We start from the raw sequence: 18082 nt of genomic DNA, 5'->3' as shown, positions 1-18082 counted from the left end.
ATTAACCGCATTTTATTTTAAGCTTTCTGGCAGAAGTTTTGTAAACATTTAATTCTTATACCAACCTTGCAAGGTAGGCATTATCCTCATTTTATAGATGAAGGAACTGAGGCCCAGAGGGGCCACTTGCCATAGATCATGTGATTAGCCTCATAGCTGCTGCCTTGATACTAAATTTCAGCCTTGATAATAAACCCATAATTTATTTTTTTTTTAAAGAGAGAGAGAGAGAGCGAGAGAGAGAATTTTTTAATATTTATTTTCTAGTTTTCGGCGGACACAACATCTTTGTATGTAGTGCTGAGGATCGAACCCGGGCCGCATGCATGCCAGGCGAGTGCGCTACTGCTTGAGCCACATCCCCAGCCCTAAACCCATAATTTAATTACCAATCATTAATTGAACTCTCAGCTTTCTGTGGCAAAAAAAAAAAAAATACTATCAAAACTTGCCCTGAGATATTACAACTTAAGATAACTTGGGCATTACTATATAACATACAAAGGCAGAAAGATGCATAGGTGGGAGTCACATAAAAAAAAAATGCTGAAAGCAGAAAATCACCCCCAAATATATCTTAAATTCCTTTATTAGCTTTTTTTCTTTTTTTAATCATATAACAATACTAAAGGACACATGTGCCACAAGCATGAAAGACAAAAAAATCCTCATACAAACCAATTACCTGCCAGCTACAACCTTTTCAGCAGTCGGTCCTGTCTAACTTCACATTACTAATATACCATCTTGACATATTCTTCATAATATTTTGAATCCCACAATAAAATGCAATCCTGGGCAACTCAGAGGAATTCTGAACTTTTACACATTTACGTTTCACAATAGTAGGAAAAAGTGGGAGAGGGGAATAGGATATATCTAATACCTCCCAAAGCATCATTCCTATAGAGCTGATGATGGCAATCATCAGATCCCCAGACCAAGTATGTCAAGAGGCCCAAGAAAACAGCCAGTCTTGGAGCTAAAGAATATCAGTGTTCAAAGGCAAACTATTCTTGGACACTGGCTTAGAATTAATGTGTTAATTAATAGAAAAAGAATCCAGTTCCTGATCTAATCAGGAATAACATGAAGAGAAAATTCAGGCAAAAGATTATCTAAAATTTAAAAACAGAATAATTCAGGATCCTACTTCCTATCCTGGCTTTAGTCAAGACAATGATGTTTTATCACTAGATAACCCAGTTGGTGGAACATAAATGAGAACACAGAGTCACTAGAATACCCACTTTCTTGACCCAGTGCTTTCAAAACTATCCCATTTCTATTCTATATCAATTCCTATTGGACAGTAAAACCCCAGAGTGCATTCCTACCCTGAAAGGAAAGACTTATGAGTCTCTCTAGAATGATGATCTTGAAATAAAGAACTTTCTATGATGATATCCCATACAACAGCCACTAGTCATATGTGGCTACTGAGTACTTTTCAAGGAGCTAGTTGACTAAGGAATTGGATTTTAAACTTCATATAATCAACATAAGTGTAAGTAGCCATATATGGCTAAAAGCTATGGTAATGGACACAGGGTTCTAGATACAAGTTCATTTTTAGAAAATAAAAATGCATTTGGAAAAAGTACATCTCTTCTTAAGACCTCCAAAAACAGCCAGGTAATGGCATTATTTGTTCAAAATGAACTTTTCTGGGTAAACTCTTAAGAACAATAATACTCTGTCTACACTCAATAAGACAAAAGGAAATAAGGTGATTCAATGGCAATTCTAGCATCAGGACTTTTGGCTCACTCCCAGGATTACTCTCCATTTCCATCTGAAGCCATTCCTACCTCACTTTACATTTTAAAAGTTCCTCCTTAGTCCTTGGTGGCCTCTCTCTGGACAGATTAGATAGCCAGTGGATCTCAGTTTTTCCCTCTAAACAGAGAGGTTGACTTTTTCCAGGCATTTGGGAAACACACCAATAAACTTTAGAGCACAATTATCACCAAATACCTTCCTAATAATGGTCCAGTGGGGGAGGGGGGATAGCATGAAACATCCGTGGAACTCACGTAGAAGATGAATTTGAGACCGAAAATGAAGGGAGGAGGGCCATTTTCCCTGAACAGCTTTTCCACGCCCACTCATGAAGGAAACCCCCCACTTCAGGAGACTCAAGAGACTTTTCCATGTGAATTTTCCGATGCTGACTGAGATAGGCACTTCTGCTGAAGCATTTCTCACAGTTGGGACATTTGTAAGGTTTTTCTCCTATGTGGGTCCTTCGGTGCCTGATGAGGTTAAAGCTTTGACTGAAGCACTCACCACAGTCGGGGCATTTATAAGGCTTCTCTCCTGTGTGAGTCCTCTGGTGGATCACTAGGGTGGAACTCTGACTGAAAGTCTTCCAGCACTCAGAACACCTGTAAGGCTTCTCCCCCGTGTGTGTTCTCTGATGTCTAATGAGGTGGGAGCTAAGGCCGAAACTCTTCCCACATTCACAGCATTTATAGGGCTTCTCTCCTGGCTGGACTCTGCAGTCCTCTACCACACTGCAGTCCTGATGCACACTTTCCTCATATTCAGAATTTCCACAGGACTTCTCTCCTGTGTGCGTTTTCTGGTGTGCTATAAGGTTGGAGCTTCGACTAAAATTCTTCCCACATTCTGCACAGGGATAGGGTTTTTCTCCCGTATGGATTCTCTGATGCTTAATTAGAGTAGAATTACAACCAAAGCCTTTTCCACATTCAGGACATTTGTAGGGCTTCTCACCTGTGTGTGTCCGCTGGTGGCGGATCAGACTGGAACTTTGACTGAAGCTCTTTCCACAGTCAGGGCACTTGTAGGGCTTTTCTCCAGTGTGAGTCCTCTGATGTTCTATTAGGACATAGCTGTGGCTGAAGCCTTTTCCACAGATAGGACACTCGTATGGCTTCTCACCTGTGTGTGATCTGTGGTGCTGAATGAGGTGAGAGCTACTGCTGAAACTCTTCCCACACTCGGGACATTTGTAGGGTTTCTCCCCTGTGTGCGTCCTCTCGTGGATAATAAGATGGGAGGTGTTGCTGAAGCTTTTCCCACACTCGCCACACTGGTACGGCTTCTCCCCAGTGTGTGTCCTCAGATGCTGGATCAGGTGAGAACTATTACAGAAGCATTTCTCACACTCAGAGCATTTATAAGGCTTTTCTCCGGAGTGGGTCCTCTGATGAGTACGCAAATGGGAACTATTGCTGAAGCTTTTCCAACATTCCAAACATTTGTAGGGTTTCTCTCCCAAGGATGAATTCTGCTGTACAGAGACACTGTTATGTTCTTCCGGGTCCCATTCCTGGTGGTTGGGTTTTATTGCTTTTCTTATACAATTTTCCCAACACTGTGACATGCCATCATTCTCATAGGAATCATGACACCACATCTCATCTTCTTGGGACCATGCTAATGGTGCTTCTTTTGTATCCTCATTCTTAATATTCTCTGGTCCATGATGTTTAGGCCATTTTGAAACTCTATCTTTAAGACAGAGTTTCTCTGCCTGAGGAGCATTGTGTTGAGCAGTTCCCATAATATTCTTACTTTCATCTCCTGCAAAAATAAACAAATATTCTAAACATATTTCCTGATCTCTACTAGAAAATTCTGAATTGTAGTGAAACAGAGGAAAAAAACAATGTAAAACCTCATCAAGTATTTTATATTAAAAAAAAAGTGTTTTCAAGCTTTTTACTTCTTTTATTCTATGTGTTCACCAGAAGCAGGAGAATTAACAGCACAAGTGAAGCAATTGAACCTGTTAGCAACTGTCAAGGAGAACCTCAATCTAAACATAACACATTAAACTTTATGCTAGAAGATGTGAAAGAAAAAAAGGAATCTAAGTAGGGGTGAAAGTGTACAGAATCCCATCTGACAACATCCAACCTGTCAACAGCTTAGTTAAAATATGAGCAAATACAGAAATAACAATAACCACCTTTACTAAGAACAGGAGCTTTCCATGTGGTATCTCATTAATCCTAAAATATTTGTGAAATACAGATTATCATTCATCATCTATCTTTTCCTTAAAGATGATAAAACTGAGGCCAAAATAATTAACACAATTTATAAGTGACAGAGCAGAGATCCAAGGTAAGTGTTGTCTCATTCTAACACCTTGTTCTGTCCACAGGGTCCCTAGCACATCTTGTAACAAACTGCCTAATGATTCAGACAATCTTCTCAATCCCTCACCTGAAAAGAGGACTCTCAAATTTTCCCTCTTGGTGAAACCTTTAGACTCTGCCACCAACAGTTCCTTTCCTTGCTCCATCACAATAATCACAGCCAGGTTAGGGAGCAGAAACCCTGTGGATGGAAACAGGGGTTACATTTGGAGGCACTTGTTCTAAGTTTATTCCTCCTTCCTTCCCAACAATTACAACATAGCAATTGTAGGCACAGAATGTTCTGTTGAGACCATACTGAAGAAAATTGGCTGCGTTCAGAAATAAGAGTAAACCTGATTTACCTATTCTAAGAAAATAATTTTTAAATTATCATAATTTATACTATTTATTATTACCTTTGCATTAAAAATCTGAAGGTCAAGCTTCAAATATAGACATGAACACTAGTACTTGATGTCCACTCATAAAAATACCTTTTTTTTTTGAGAGAGAGAGAGAGAGAGAGAGAGAGAGAGAGAAAGAGAGAGAATTTTTTAATATATATTTTTTGGTTTTGTTTTTTGGTGGACACAATATCTTTATTTCTATGTGGTGCTGAGGATCGAACCCAGCGCCCCACGCATGCCAGGCGAGCACGCTACCGCTTGAGCCACATCCCCAATATTTGAAAAAATAAAATATTCTTGCAGAAAAGGCATCACTAGTAACTTATAAAGACTCCAAGAAATCCCTATGCTAGCATAAGAAGCAGCTAAAGAAGAGAAAGCAACTTGTTTAGTTTCAAAAGAATAACTAACCAGGTGGTTGACAGAAGGAAGAAAGTCAGTTTCAATGGAAAGTTAAGATTTATAAAATCAGGGGGCTGGGGATGTGGCTCAAGTGGTAGCGCGCATGAGCGTGCGGGATCCTCAGCACCACATACCAACAAAGATGTTGTGTCCGCCAACTAAAAAATAAATATTAAAAATTCTCTCTCTCTCTCTCTCTCTCTCTCTCTCTCTCTCTCTCTCTCTCTCCTCTCTCTCCTCTCTTACTCTCTCTTTAAAAAAAAATTTATAAAATCAGTAACAACAAAGCAGAGCTGAAATAATTGTAGCCAGTCACTTCTAAGTATAAAAGGGAGACAAAACAGGGACTTCTTCCAGACTTGCACTTAGTTTATTAACCTATCATAATCATGCTGACCATTTCAGCCCACACTTCATCTTCTGGAGCCAACTACACCCCCAGACCACTTTAAGGGATTAGAGAATGTGGTCTACCACCAGAAGGCAGTTATCTATGGACTTGGATTCATTTCAGGATGTAAATAATACAAAAGAGCCTAAAATGAAGAATCTCCAAAGGCACACATATTAAAAACAAATGAAAAAAAAAAACAGTATAATTTTTATCCAGCTGCTGCCTGTCATGTGCCTGATAGTGAAATAAATAATCTGCATGGTTCTCTTATCATTCTCAAAATAGCCTGAGGTGTATAAATAGCCCCACATATTTTAATCTTTAAAAAAAAAATCTTAAAAGATGGTTTCACAGATAAATTGAAAGGTATAAAGAAGCTTTCCCAAGGTACAACCAGGAAACAGTAGAGCAGGATTGGGAGGCCCACCTCCTGGAAGCCCATCCCATACTTCGATACTGCGAAGCAGAGCAGATACTGTGGAGGAGAGGGGGGAGCAGCGCTGGGCTTAATCCCGAAATGCAAATACTCCTCCAAGAGTGCCTCGTTGTGGACGTTCCAAACACACTAGGCATCTAGGGCCGGTCATATAAGGGGAAGTGACCTAAATCACAGACATTCCCAGTGTTTCAGTGGGAAGAAAAATTCCTATACCTGATGGCAAAACGGGGGGCGGGGGCTGTTAAAACGGGCATTTCTATCCAGGAATTTAGCAAGGACTCAAGGGTTGGGGGGCGGATCCGCGTCCCACGGTTTCCCCTGCGATACTACTGGCTTTGGAGCTAAGGGGGCAAATTCAGGTCATCAATGACACTACAGCATGTCCTTAAGAGGTCACGCCACTGAGAATGGCCGCTGTCACTGGGACAGCGCAGACAGGTGAGAGGTGGAGCGCAGCTCTGGACCGACAGCCCTCAAGCGAAACGCACTGCGCTCGGGACGCCGCGCCCGCCCGCGCGACCCCCGGACGCCGGCGCCACAGCTCCGCCCTCCCGCTCGCAGCCCTCGGCTCCCGGACCAGAGGACTCACGGTTCTGGGCTGCGCTCCCGGCGCGCCGCCCCCCAGCGACCCCCAGGGGTCCCGGAGGAAGAGCCCTGTCCCGGCCGACCCCGCCGCCCGGGGTCCCAAACGCTCCGACCGAGGCCGGGACAGGAAGTGGCCCCTACCTCCCCGGCGGGCTGTGCGGGGGGGGGGGGGGGCCCTCTAGGATGCAGCGCTCGTTGATCTTAACCCTTAGAGTCCCGGGCCAGGAGCGCGCCGGGGATTTCCTGTGCTGTGATTGGCCAGCTGTGACCGCGTTCCTCGGCGCCTCGGGATGGGGGCCTGATTAGCGCTTGTGCTTTCCTTGCCATCCGGGTGTCATCAGATTGATCTTTAGCATCTTTACCATTATCCCAGCATAATCAAAATCAATATAGTATTTAAGATCCTCTTGCTTTGGTTCTCATCGCTCTGAGTATGGATACACGCTGACCTTTCGTGAAACAGTTGGAGAGCGGAGCACCCTTTACAAGTCGCCCTTATTAATAACATTTGGAGAAGCAGGTACTTCTCTTTCATTTTCCCCTATGCCACACACACCAAGCTATTCACCTTTGCACCCCTGCACTCTCTTCCCATTGCAACAGTCACTCCGTAGTATTTAAAATAAGTCCTTTGCAGGGACTTTTCATTCTTTCTTGTAAACTCTGAGTGCCCCATCCCATCCTAAAGCAGCCCCTCAACTTCTGTGTGACCACGTCTCCACTCACCCTAACCTTCCTTCTGCAACAGAAACAGCGATTCACAAACACCGCCAATGATCTCCCTGTTATCAGTGCAACTGTATTTTTCAGTTCTCACGTACTCTTTCAGTAGTTTTGACACTGTTGAGTACTCCTTGTAGAAACGCTGTCCTGAGGTAATACCACTAATACCACATTTTCCTCCAACATATCAAGTTGGTCCTGTTTCTTTTTTTTTTTTTTTTAAAGAGAGAGTGAGAGAGGAGAGAGAGAGAGAGAGAGAGAGAGAGAATTTTTAATATTTATTTTTTAGTTCTCGGCGGACACAACATCTTTGTTGGTATGTGGTGCTGAGGATCGAACCCGGGCCGCACGCATGCCAGGCGAGCGCGCTACCGCTTGAGCCACATCCCCAGCCCCGGTCCTGTTTCTCTTTGATAACTCTGTTTTCACTAACCATGGGGGTTCCTCAAGGTCATTCGACTCATCTCTTCTCACTGTTTTCTAGCTGGGCAATCTCATCCACTCCCACATTTTTAAATACCACCTACACAGATTTAAAAAAAAAAAAAAAAAAAGGTATCTCCAGTTCAGGATACATGTCTGAACTCTTCATTCTTAAAACCAATGGTCTACTTGATTTTTCATATTGGAGGTGTCAGTAATACCTCAAAATCAAAATGATAATTCTTTCACTGTTCTTCCCCATATACATACATAAACAGGAAATAAAGTAAAATGCACTACTTCCTCTTCCAATATTCTCTCAACCATCTATACAATTTATCTCTCTTACCTCCTATATACAGGCCATAAGGGAGTCTCATCTATTGTGTACTTCATAATTCTCAAATCCAGATGTGTCTCCCAACCACAAGAGTCCCCCTAATTCTGGTAACCATCACCCCTCTGCTAGAGGATTTCCATAGTTTCCTAACAATCCTCTGTACACGCACACATTCGCCCCCTGTCATTCAGTCTCTTAATTCAATCCAGAGTGACATTTTCAAAAGATAAATCCATCCCCCTCCTTTACCTAAACAAAGCCTGCTCGTTCTTCAGATCGCAACCCACACGTCACTGTCACTTCCCACGACAGTTTTCCATGCCCTTCCTGTCAGTTACCTGCTCTTGCTTTTCTGGCACCATGATCCTTTTCATCACAGGTCACTTCATGACTGAAATTTATGTCTGTGTGATGGATTCATTACTTCCTCTCCCCACCCAGGAAGCAAGCTCCCTGAAGGCAGCGCCTACCAGTGATTTTGTTTACAACTCCATCTGAGCCAGGCACAGTGTCTGGTGCCTTCATATATTCATGGAACACTTATTTGTTGAAAGCATGCTATGCTCCTATTGTTGTGTGATCTTAGGCACTGAGGGTGCAGCTGGGCTCAATACAGAGTGAGGAGGCTGCTGTCAGTGAAGAACTACAAAAAGTAAACAAAGGAATGTATGCTAAGAGGTGATGTGAGGCAGAAAAAGAAGTAAAGCATGTTAAAGAAACAGTCATATCATAGGATTCCAGGGATGGTGTACTACGTTGACTGAGATGGTCAGGGAAGTCCTCTGGTCTGGGAAGTCCTCTCAGGTAAGGAGAAATATCCTCTTATCTGAGAGGAACTATGAAGGAAGGAAATGGAAGCATGAACCACCTAGTTAGTTAAGGGGGGAACAATAAGGACAAAGGAACAGTAAAGAAAAAGAACTTGAGATAGAAACACATAAGGTGCAAAGCAGTGAGATGCACATTAGCAGGAGGTGATGTCAGAAGTATCAAGAGGCCCTGCAAGATAGACAAAAGATGTGGCCTTCAGATTCCCATTCCAGGAAGGACTTGTCCAACCTCAGGGAGTGTGATGACCAGGGGAGTGTGATGAGCATCGAGCTTGCATCTGCCAGCCCATAAGCATTGCTGCAGCTGTGAAGAGTCCCTCCCAAGCTCACACCCTCTCCCGGCAGTTCACACCCAGTGACTGTTGAAGGTCCAAAGCAAGATAACTCTTAAACCATTCCAGCTCCTGAGTTCTCAGTGGGCAGGCAGAGGATGCTGGTGCCAGGCCTCAGCTGCAGGTCAGCTCCCGCCTGTGCTCAAACTGGATTCCTTCTCCTCTCTCGCACAGACATTGATCCCAAGGGCACTCTGCAGTAAACATCCTGGACAGCAAACAGTCTTCAGAATCTGCTTTCTAAACAAACAAACAACCCCTAAATACCCAAACATACCACAGAACATTCTGCCGGGTTTCTGTTCTCGCGACTAAAAGGCTCAGGGGTCACTCTAGTTAAACTGGGCTAACTATGGCAACCATAGCCGTCTGTTTGTGTCATTTATAAATAAATATTTGTGAGCAAATACATACCTACTGGCAAACACACAGATGCACACACACATACACACATACACACATACGCACAGGTAATAATCAAAAATAGATGTTTCCTTTGCTGGGCATATAGTAAACTGCTCACTTGTTCTAAATTTCTCTTCCACTTAACACCCCATCATAGAGAGTTTTCCATCCCAGACACTCCTCTCAGAGCTCCCTTATTTTTTTCACAGTTACATAGTATTCCATTATTTGTCTGTGGGCCCTTCTGTTGCAGTTGCTTCCAAGCCTTTGCTAACACACATATAATGCTGCAATGAGTAACTTCACCTTTGTTTTTCAAAACTCGATGGATATTGCGAAATGGTTTGCTCAATATTCAGAGTGCTGGGGTGCTGAGTCCAGCCTTCTCCACATACTGTGTGGCCATTCTCCCACTGGGAATCCTGTCTGAGGATTTTGATTTTGCCTCCCTGCTGAGGAGAATTGGTGTTGTGGACTGAATCGTTTCTACACATATTTGAAGCCCTAACAACTAATGTGACTACATTTGGAAAGGGGGGCCTTTAGAGAACTTATTACCCTTATTACCTCATTTAATTAAAGTTAAATGAGGTAATAAGGGTAGGGCCCTAACCTGATAGAAGTAGTGTCCATATAAGAAGAGGAAAAGACCCAGAGATGGATCAATCGATCGATCGATCTCTCTCTCTCTCTCTCTCTCTTTCTCACACACACACACACACACACACACTCACACACACACACACACACACACACACACACAAACACAGAGGAAAGCCTCCATGAGGATACAGCAAACAGATGGCCCTCTCAAGCCCACCACTAAGGGTACCTTGGTCTGGATTTCTAGACTCCAAAACTGTGAAAAAATAAATCTCTGCCATTCAAGCCACCAGTCCATGCTGTACAGCCACACAAGCAGACTTAAACCATTGAAGAAGCTAAAAATCACATTTCCTAGACTTCTTTGCTGCTGCAATGGCAGGATCTATTACAGCAGCTTTATGAGACACTCCTGGAAGCTTAGCCCATTTGTGTGTCTTCACCCCTTCCCATGATTCCAAAAGCCATTTAATGCCGGTCATGAATTTTTCAGTCCTCATGTCAGCTCAGGCCAACTCTGTTCTCTGCAATGGAACCTAATCAGCACAAAAGCTATAAGAGGTTCAGGAGTGGAATTGCGATTGGGCTTCACGGACCAACTTCTGTAGGAGAAATTATATTGAATGGTGGAGTCCTTTGCCAGTCTCAGACAGGATTCCCAGTGGGAGGATGGCCACACAGTACGTGGAGAAGGCTGGACCCAGCACCCCAGTTGCAGTACAGTACTGAAGAGTGCTGATTGCCTTCCAGTGAACTAGTCTAGCTATGGGCAACCTGTTATTGGAAAATTAAAGGAGGAATCCTTGTTATACAGTGGCATAGATTTGGCAACACTGTTACCTTTGGAAAATGAAAAATTTATCTAATGGACTCAATTGTCTTGGGTAGGGTGAGCAAACCCCTTCTGCAAAGAGCCATAGAAAAACAACTCTACAGTCAAGTGTGGGTCACATTGTCTCTGTTGCAAACACTTGGCTCTGCCATGTGCAAGACTGGCAGACAGGCATGAATTTACAAACAGGCATTAATTACAAAAACATGCTACCTGCTCACCAGCTGATCTCTGGTATAACTGAGGAAATTCCAAGGTGGAATGTCAAAAGTGCCACCTGACTCCTTCTCACTGTCTATGATAACAAAGGCAAGAGGAGAGAGAGCACTAAAGAACCAACCCTTGAGCATTCAGGAACTAGGACATGCTGGGTTAGGAAACTATTTTTTTTCTACTTCCCACCTTCTCCAGATGGATAAACAACGCAAAAATTAAGAAGTAGCATCTAAGAAAAGATCAAATATCAGGTACTGTTAGGATAATGGCTTTAATAAGTGTTGGTAAACTACCAAAGCCCTTTACAAGTCTTCAGGGCAGGCCATGGAGAATTTCTCTGTTAAACAGGACACCAAAGAGTCCATGTGAGGAACCTGATACAAAAGGGTTCATCTTATGAGATTTGTGGGTACAGTTTTGGTCTCAGAGTGGATTACATATCTATACACCAAAAGCCTCAAGATTTCTGAAAGTATTATGTCGGCTGGGGTTGTAGGCCCAGACAATAAAAAAATAAAAGGTCTTTAGAATCCCACAACTTCACTAAGATAAAGCAAGCTAAAAAATCTACTCAACCACAACAGACATTAATCAACAAGATGATATCCAAAGACCTTTTGCTATCTCTCATTTCTGACCTCCATGTTCCTGTCACTGAGTGCAAACAGTTTGTGGTTCTCAGAATGCAGCTTGTTCTTTCATGCCTCTGTACCTTATGCTCTGCCACCATGCCATTGTCCCTGTCACCTCCACCCAAGCCCCTCTCCCCTGCCTTCCATTGTCACATTGAAAACACCCACTCCTCCTCATCTCAGCTTAAACATCGTCTCCCCAATTAGCCTGCCTTGACTTCCAGAAAGATTTCAAACCATTTCTTCCCCAGCCTGCATCCTGTTTATCATTTGGTTTTCTACATGCTCATCGGTTCTGAGCCAATGGAGAAACCTGTTGAGAAACCAGTTGAGAAACAATTGAGAAACCAACTAAGAATGCCTGACTCAGGTATCAGGTAGCAATTGACATTACCTGCTCTGTCAAAGTTAAGGCCAGATTGAAGTGATGGCCTTGGGTGCAAAGATCCAAACTCCACCTGTGTATTTGACTTGCTCTCATTTGCATGAGAGAAAAATCTTCCCAAGAAATTTTGTTGGCCACATGCACAAGAAGCGGAGAGCAAGAGAGGAATGCTCCACGAGCTGGAAGATTATAGAGCACCCAGGAGGGCTGAATCCCAGTCAGGGTCAGTCTTTCCCGCTCCATCTCCTTCATTGAAGAGGCTGTTCTTCCTGACCCATAAGTTGGAATGAAAGGCAAAAAGTATTGACAGCAGTTCTTTGATGGCGCTGCAGGGATGTGGGAAACAGGAAAGGCTCTCTTCTGCATCTATAATCTTGAGACGGCATCCATTCAATTCCTTTGACTGAATTCATAGTGAGTAAATGAGTGATTCACTCCTTTGGAGTACAAACTTCTCCCCCACTCATTCCAGAGTTTCTTCTTAAAAAGCACTGAATGAACTGCTTTGGATCTGATTACCACATGTTTCATTTGCAACATTAAAAATTGCATATAAAGTTGAAACTAGGAAGAAAGAGGCCGGCAGAAATTCAGCTTTCTAAGGAGCCTCTGCTCCATACAAGCAGATGGCAGCTGTGTGCCTGGCTCACCTTGCTTCTGTGATTGCAAGAGCATCAACATTCTGCAGCAATTCCATCCTTATCCTGACTATAAATTTCCCAGGAATTCACTAGTTTAGCACATTTATTCTCTAAAACGAGAATCACACATGCCTTTTCTCCCTCTGATCAACACTGTGAATGCAACATTGGCTAATACTACACATTGGGGAGAAGAGACAGGACATGCTTTATTGGGAAAGAGTCACGTGAAGAGAAAAATTACTGCACAACATGGTAAGTGCTGTAACAGAATTTTCTATAACATAACTTTGATCCCCCAGGTGCAGACTCACTGCTTCAGAAAGCTGAAGACTCACCGCTGAAGAGCAGTTGGCTTTTGAAGGATGAATAGGAGTTTGCTCCTTTGATGGGTAAGAAGAAAAGGGATCAGGCAAAGGGATCAGAACTTGCATAGGCACACAGTCCTGTAAAGGTCAGTTGTTTTGATAATGGTCACAACTCAAGGGTTGAAGGAAACATGATGTACAATCATGGGACAAGGAAATGCTGGCACAAGTGGGTGAATAGACTGGAAGAGGCCAAATTTTAAAGGGTCCCAGAGGCTACTGAATTGAAATCTGCAGGCAAAGGTGAAAGAATTCCCCACCCAAAGTCACTTCGCCGGGAGAATTCCAATTTTATTGCAAAAGGCTGTGTGCTTACATAGGGGGAGATGGTAGGGCTTAGATAAATGGCAGGCCACCCATTTATTGTGAAGTTCTTCCAAATATCACCTCCAGAGCCCAGGAGTTAGTTCTTACTGGGGCTAAGGTTCCCCACCAGCGAGATTTGAAATTGGCGCTGGCGGGAGAGTTCACAGGGCGGGAACTTTTCCTGCCACTGCAGAAAAGAGGAAGGTAGGAAGAAGAGGTCCTTAGGCGCCATGTTGGGTTTTTTTTTCCTCTGGGGTGCGGCTGCCGTTTATACTTTTCCCAACAAAAGGAACTCAATTTGACACAGTTGGTGTTTTTACCTGTGACTGGGGTAAAGGAGAAACTCAGCAGGAGGCTTACAGTAATCCAGGTAAGTGGTGATGAGATGAAGGGCTAACGGCAGAGGAGCTGTTGAGGACAGATTGCAAGAACATTCTGGAGAACTCACAGGATTTGGGGGACTGGTTCTTTGTGAGAAGGCAGGAAAAGGAGGGAGTTGGTGATCACTCTTGAGGTATCTACCTTGGAAAAACGGCTGAGAGGTGAGTATAATTGCCAAGATTAAAGATCAGAAGATGATGAAATGGAAAACCATGGGAAATTTAATGCACTTTTTTGATTCTGGGAGTGATGTAGGTTTTTAATGTAGAACTATGAATGGGGAAATATGGATGGGCACACCCACCGCATGTCTCTGACCAACAGATCCCACTGGATCACTTCCTGGATTTTTGTTATCTAAAAGTTGCAGGATGCTGGGGACTTCTATGTAGGGCAAGGAAATGTTAAAACATTAGTTAATTCAGAATAGAAGACACAGAGACAAACCCATATAAATACAGTTACCTCATACTAGACAAAGGCGCCATAACACACATTGGAGAAAAGATAGCCTCTTCAACATGTAGTGCTGGAAAGATTGGAAATCCATATGTAGTAAAATGAAATTGAGCCCATATCTCTCACCCTGCACAAAACTCAACTCAAATGGGTCAAGGACCTAGACATTAGACCAGAGATCCTGCACCAACTCTCCATCATGTCAACTAAGTAACTAACTTCCTTAACAAGGCTCCTAAAGGTCAAGAAGTAAAATCAATAATCAATAAATGGTATGGAATCAAACTGAAAGCTTCTTCTAAAAGGAGCCAATAATTTTTTACAAAAAAAGGTAAAAAACAAATCAGTTAATGATGATAGTTGCACAATTCTGGGAATATCCTGAAAACCACTTTGTACACTAAGAATAAATTTGTAAATTTGATGGTGAACGAATTCTATCACAATAAAGCTATTATACAATTTATAGAATTTACAAATATCTCAATTTATTTATGTGGAGGAAGAGATACATTTACATCCCCAAACTTCATATGACAGTTTTAACAAAATACAGACAGGATATAATGCATTATATTTTTTTCCTATGTGAAATAATGAGAAATGGGACCCCATTTAGTAGTATTTCCATTAAGAATCTCAGATTAACAGAAACAAATTACCTGACTTAGGTGGGAGAAACCTGAATAGGGATATGAGCATCAACCTAGAGTTAATAGTTTCTGCCATGAAAGCAAATTGAGTTACATTCTTAAAAAAAGAAACCTCAAAGTCTTGAGTTTCATTCTAAATACAATGGATAAAACAAAATATTGTGGCAAAAATATTATAGATTGTGAATTCTCAAAAGGGATTATACTGTCTGTCCTCTGTGATAAATGATGGGAACAAAAGATGGTCCTTAAAGTGAAGAGGTGAAAATATATTTTATTTCTTTTTTTATTGGTTCTTTTTAGTTACATTTGACAGTAGAATCCATTTTGATATAATTATACAAGCATGGAATATGTCTCATTCTAGTTAGGACCCCATTCTTGTGGATGTACATGCTGATGGGATTCACTGTGATATTTTCACATATGTACATAGGAAAATTATGTCAGATTCATTCCATTGTCTTCCCTTTATAATGCAGGGAGGAAGAATAGAAGTTCAATAGATTATAACAATGGGAAGTGGAGAGAGGTAGGGGGCAGAGGAAAGGAAAATATATTGCTTTATGCATAAAGCAAAGAAATGTATTGGGAACAGACACACAGTATAAATGTTAAATTTTCATAGGAAGGAGTGGCTAGGGGAAAAAGGTCTAAAAAGATGGAAGGAGGTGGCAATAATGAGCAGAAGACTGATGTTGAGAGCCACAGTTTAGTCGGAATGACGCTTGGCATTTTGCTAGAGGGAATGGTTGAAAGGTGACTCTGCTCTGGGATTAGGGCTGCTCAGGGATTAGGGCAGATCCTGCTGGGATTAGGGCGGATCCTGCTGCCTCGGGCGCCCCCTACTTTGGAGTTCTCGTTGAGTTCTAGCGGGGTTCTGAGCCCGGTGGAAGCAGTGTGTTCCCAGGAAATGTGTGTAGAGTGCCGGTGAGAGTTCGGGAATAAAGAGTTGCTGTTTGGTTTGAACCTACAAGGCTTTGTGGTGGCTTGGTTATTTTGTGCCCAGCCAGACTGCGGCAGACTGAGAATCATGCTGTGGATGTTCTGAAAGCCTCTCCCTGTGTGAACACACAGGGTGTCCGTGTTGTGGGATGGCTCCTTGGAAAAGCCTGTTCCTGCTGATTATGCTATCACTTATAAACAATCGCATTGTCTGGCGATAGTAAAACAAGTTCTAAGCATTTTGTATCCTGACATCATGAGCATTTCCACTACTTGTACATAAACAGTCACTGATTTTAGACTTTTTGAAAATTATTTGGCGTACTGTAGTTTTTGGATCTAGAATGTTTTCCAAAGGTCCCTGTGTTAAAGGCTTAGTCCCCAGCTTGACACTTGGGAGGTGGTAGAAACTTGAAGAGGTGGGGCCTACTGGGAAGCCTGGTCACTGGGGTTTGCCCTTGAAGGGTATGGTGGGACCCCAGTCATCTTCTTCCTCTCTTTCACTTCCAGACATGAGGTTTTATTCGGCCTTGTGCCCATCGTGATATGCTGCCTGGCCACAGATCCAAAAGCAAAAACTAACCATGGGATGAAACCTCCAAAATTGTGATCCATAGAAAACCTTTTTTTTTTTTTATAAGTTGACTTATCTCAGGTATTTGTCACAGTGATGGGAAGCTGAATAACACATGGAGATTTGGGGTTGAAATGTAATACATTACATTTTTTTTCCTATATGAAATAATGAGAAATAGGACCCCAGTTAGTATTTCCTTAAGAATGTCAGATTAACAGAAACAAATTACCTGACTTAGGTGGGAGATGCCTGAATAGGGCTATGAGCATCAACCTAGAGTTAATAGTTTCTGCCATGAAAGCAAATGATTATCTTAGAAAGGCAAGAAGATAGTAGAAATTCTAGAGTAGAAAATAGAATGTGTGGCCCATGAAGAGGAGAAGATGGGATTCAGGTTCAAAGAACACCAGCTTGTGAGGATAGGGGACAGAGTCCATGAGAAAACTTTGGGAGAGAAAGAGGAATAGAAGATGCAGCTGAGGGTGGAGGCCCATGAGTCAAAGAAATGGTGTTACAAGGTAGAGACTGGTGACACAGCTGGGGTAGGGTTTGTGTGTCAAATGGACCCTTGTCTCAATCTTTTGCAAAACAAATTCTGGATAGTCAATGACTGACTGCAACATAAAATAAGTAACCTTCAAAAACAATGGGAGAGTGGGCTGGGGATATAGCTCAGCTGGTAGAGTGCTTGCCTCACATGCACAAGGCCCTGGGTTCAACACCACCACACATACACACACACACACACACACACACACACACACACACACACACACAAATTACTGGGAAAACCAGGCATGATGGCACATACCTGAATCCCATCCACTCTGAGGCAGGAGGATTGCAAGTTCAAAGCAAGCCTCAGCAACTTAGTGAGTCCCTAAGTAACTCAGTGAGACCCTGTCTCTAAATAAAATACTAAAAAAGGGCTGGGGATGTGGCTCAGTAGTTGAGTGCCCCTGGTTCAATTCCCAATATCAAAAAATAAAAAATTAAACCGGGAGAAAGGGAAAGTTTAAGGACAATCTTGAAATGGGCAGGCCCTTTATAAAGAGAAAAAACCCACTGCAAACAAAGTTGTTTTTCAGCATGGAAAAAATAACCACATCGTAAAAATCAAAGGGTGAATCAGTAAACTGGTTGGCAAACAAATCACAGACAAGGGGCTACTTTTCTTACTGTAGTGAGGATGCCTAGAACTCTCTGGGGAGAGCAATCTAACAGACTGTAAGGGTCCGGCGAAACATCGGAGAAGGAAAGACCACACGAGACTAGCTTCATGCAATGGCAAGGGGGATTTTTTATTAGGGATCCGTTCCAACGCGTTGGGACTCTGTGCTCACTCAAGAAGGGAGAGCAGCCCAGAGCCCAGAGCAGAGGTCAAGCAGAGCTTAAGTACACTTTTTGGAGAGGGCGGGGGGCTTTGCATACATCAGAACAAATCATCATGAGGCGCGGGGAAATTGAACAACAACTCTGATACATGATTAGTCCATTCATTGGCGGGAACAGTTTGGGCAGGGGTGATTGGTCACTTCTAAGTGGGGTACACATTCAAACTGATTGGTTCTGGGGCCTGGATGCCTACGTGCCATGCTACCTGGAACCCTTAGCTATTAAACAACCAGGGAATCAATGGAGATATTTACTGAGCAGCTCCCGCATTGTCCTAACAAGTTTACAGACATT

At 42.7% G+C, this 18082-nt stretch overlaps 1 protein-coding gene across 5 annotated transcripts; it reads right to left on the bottom strand.

Moving 5' to 3' along the window:
* Positions 1-242: 242 nt before the first annotated feature.
* On the bottom strand, positions 243-6582 carry ZNF572 (zinc finger protein 572). 5 transcript variants are annotated; one of them, XM_081265822.1, is made up of 4 exons: positions 6347-6582; positions 4532-4609; positions 4201-4314; positions 243-3552 (listed from the first exon to the last, which is right to left on the bottom strand). In XM_081265822.1, the coding sequence occupies exons 3-4, from the start codon at positions 4277-4279 to the stop codon at positions 2033-2035; spliced, it is 1599 nt and encodes a 532-aa protein (XP_081121948.1). In that variant the 5' UTR covers positions 4280-4314; positions 4532-4609; positions 6347-6582; the 3' UTR covers positions 243-2032. The 5 variants fall into 5 exon arrangements, with proteins under 5 accessions (XP_081121948.1, XP_081121947.1, XP_081121950.1 ...); XM_081265821.1 differs by lacking the exon at positions 4532-4609 and having other exon boundaries at positions 5746-6582; XM_081265824.1 differs by lacking the exon at positions 4201-4314.
* Positions 6583-18082: the final 11500 nt, after the last annotated feature.

This window comes from Spermophilus citellus, assembly GCF_964194105.1.
Source record: "Spermophilus citellus genome assembly, chromosome: 14".
NCBI classification, from domain to species: domain Eukaryota; kingdom Metazoa; phylum Chordata; class Mammalia; order Rodentia; family Sciuridae; genus Spermophilus; species Spermophilus citellus.
The sequence above is the reverse complement of the archived record's forward strand: the minus strand, read 5'-3'. Positions and strand labels throughout refer to the sequence as shown.

What these genes read in the sequence shown, in the direction of transcription:
- ZNF572 (XM_081265821.1), bottom strand. Translation starts at nt 4,279, where the DNA reads ATGGAGCAAGGAAAGGAACTGTTGGTGGCAGAGTCTAAAGGTTTCACC. An exon ending in TTTGAGAGTCCTCTTTTCAG is followed by an intron (nt 3,553 to 4,200) that starts GTGAGGGATTGA and finishes TTATTTTTGCAG; the next exon opens with GAGATGAAAGTAAGAATATT.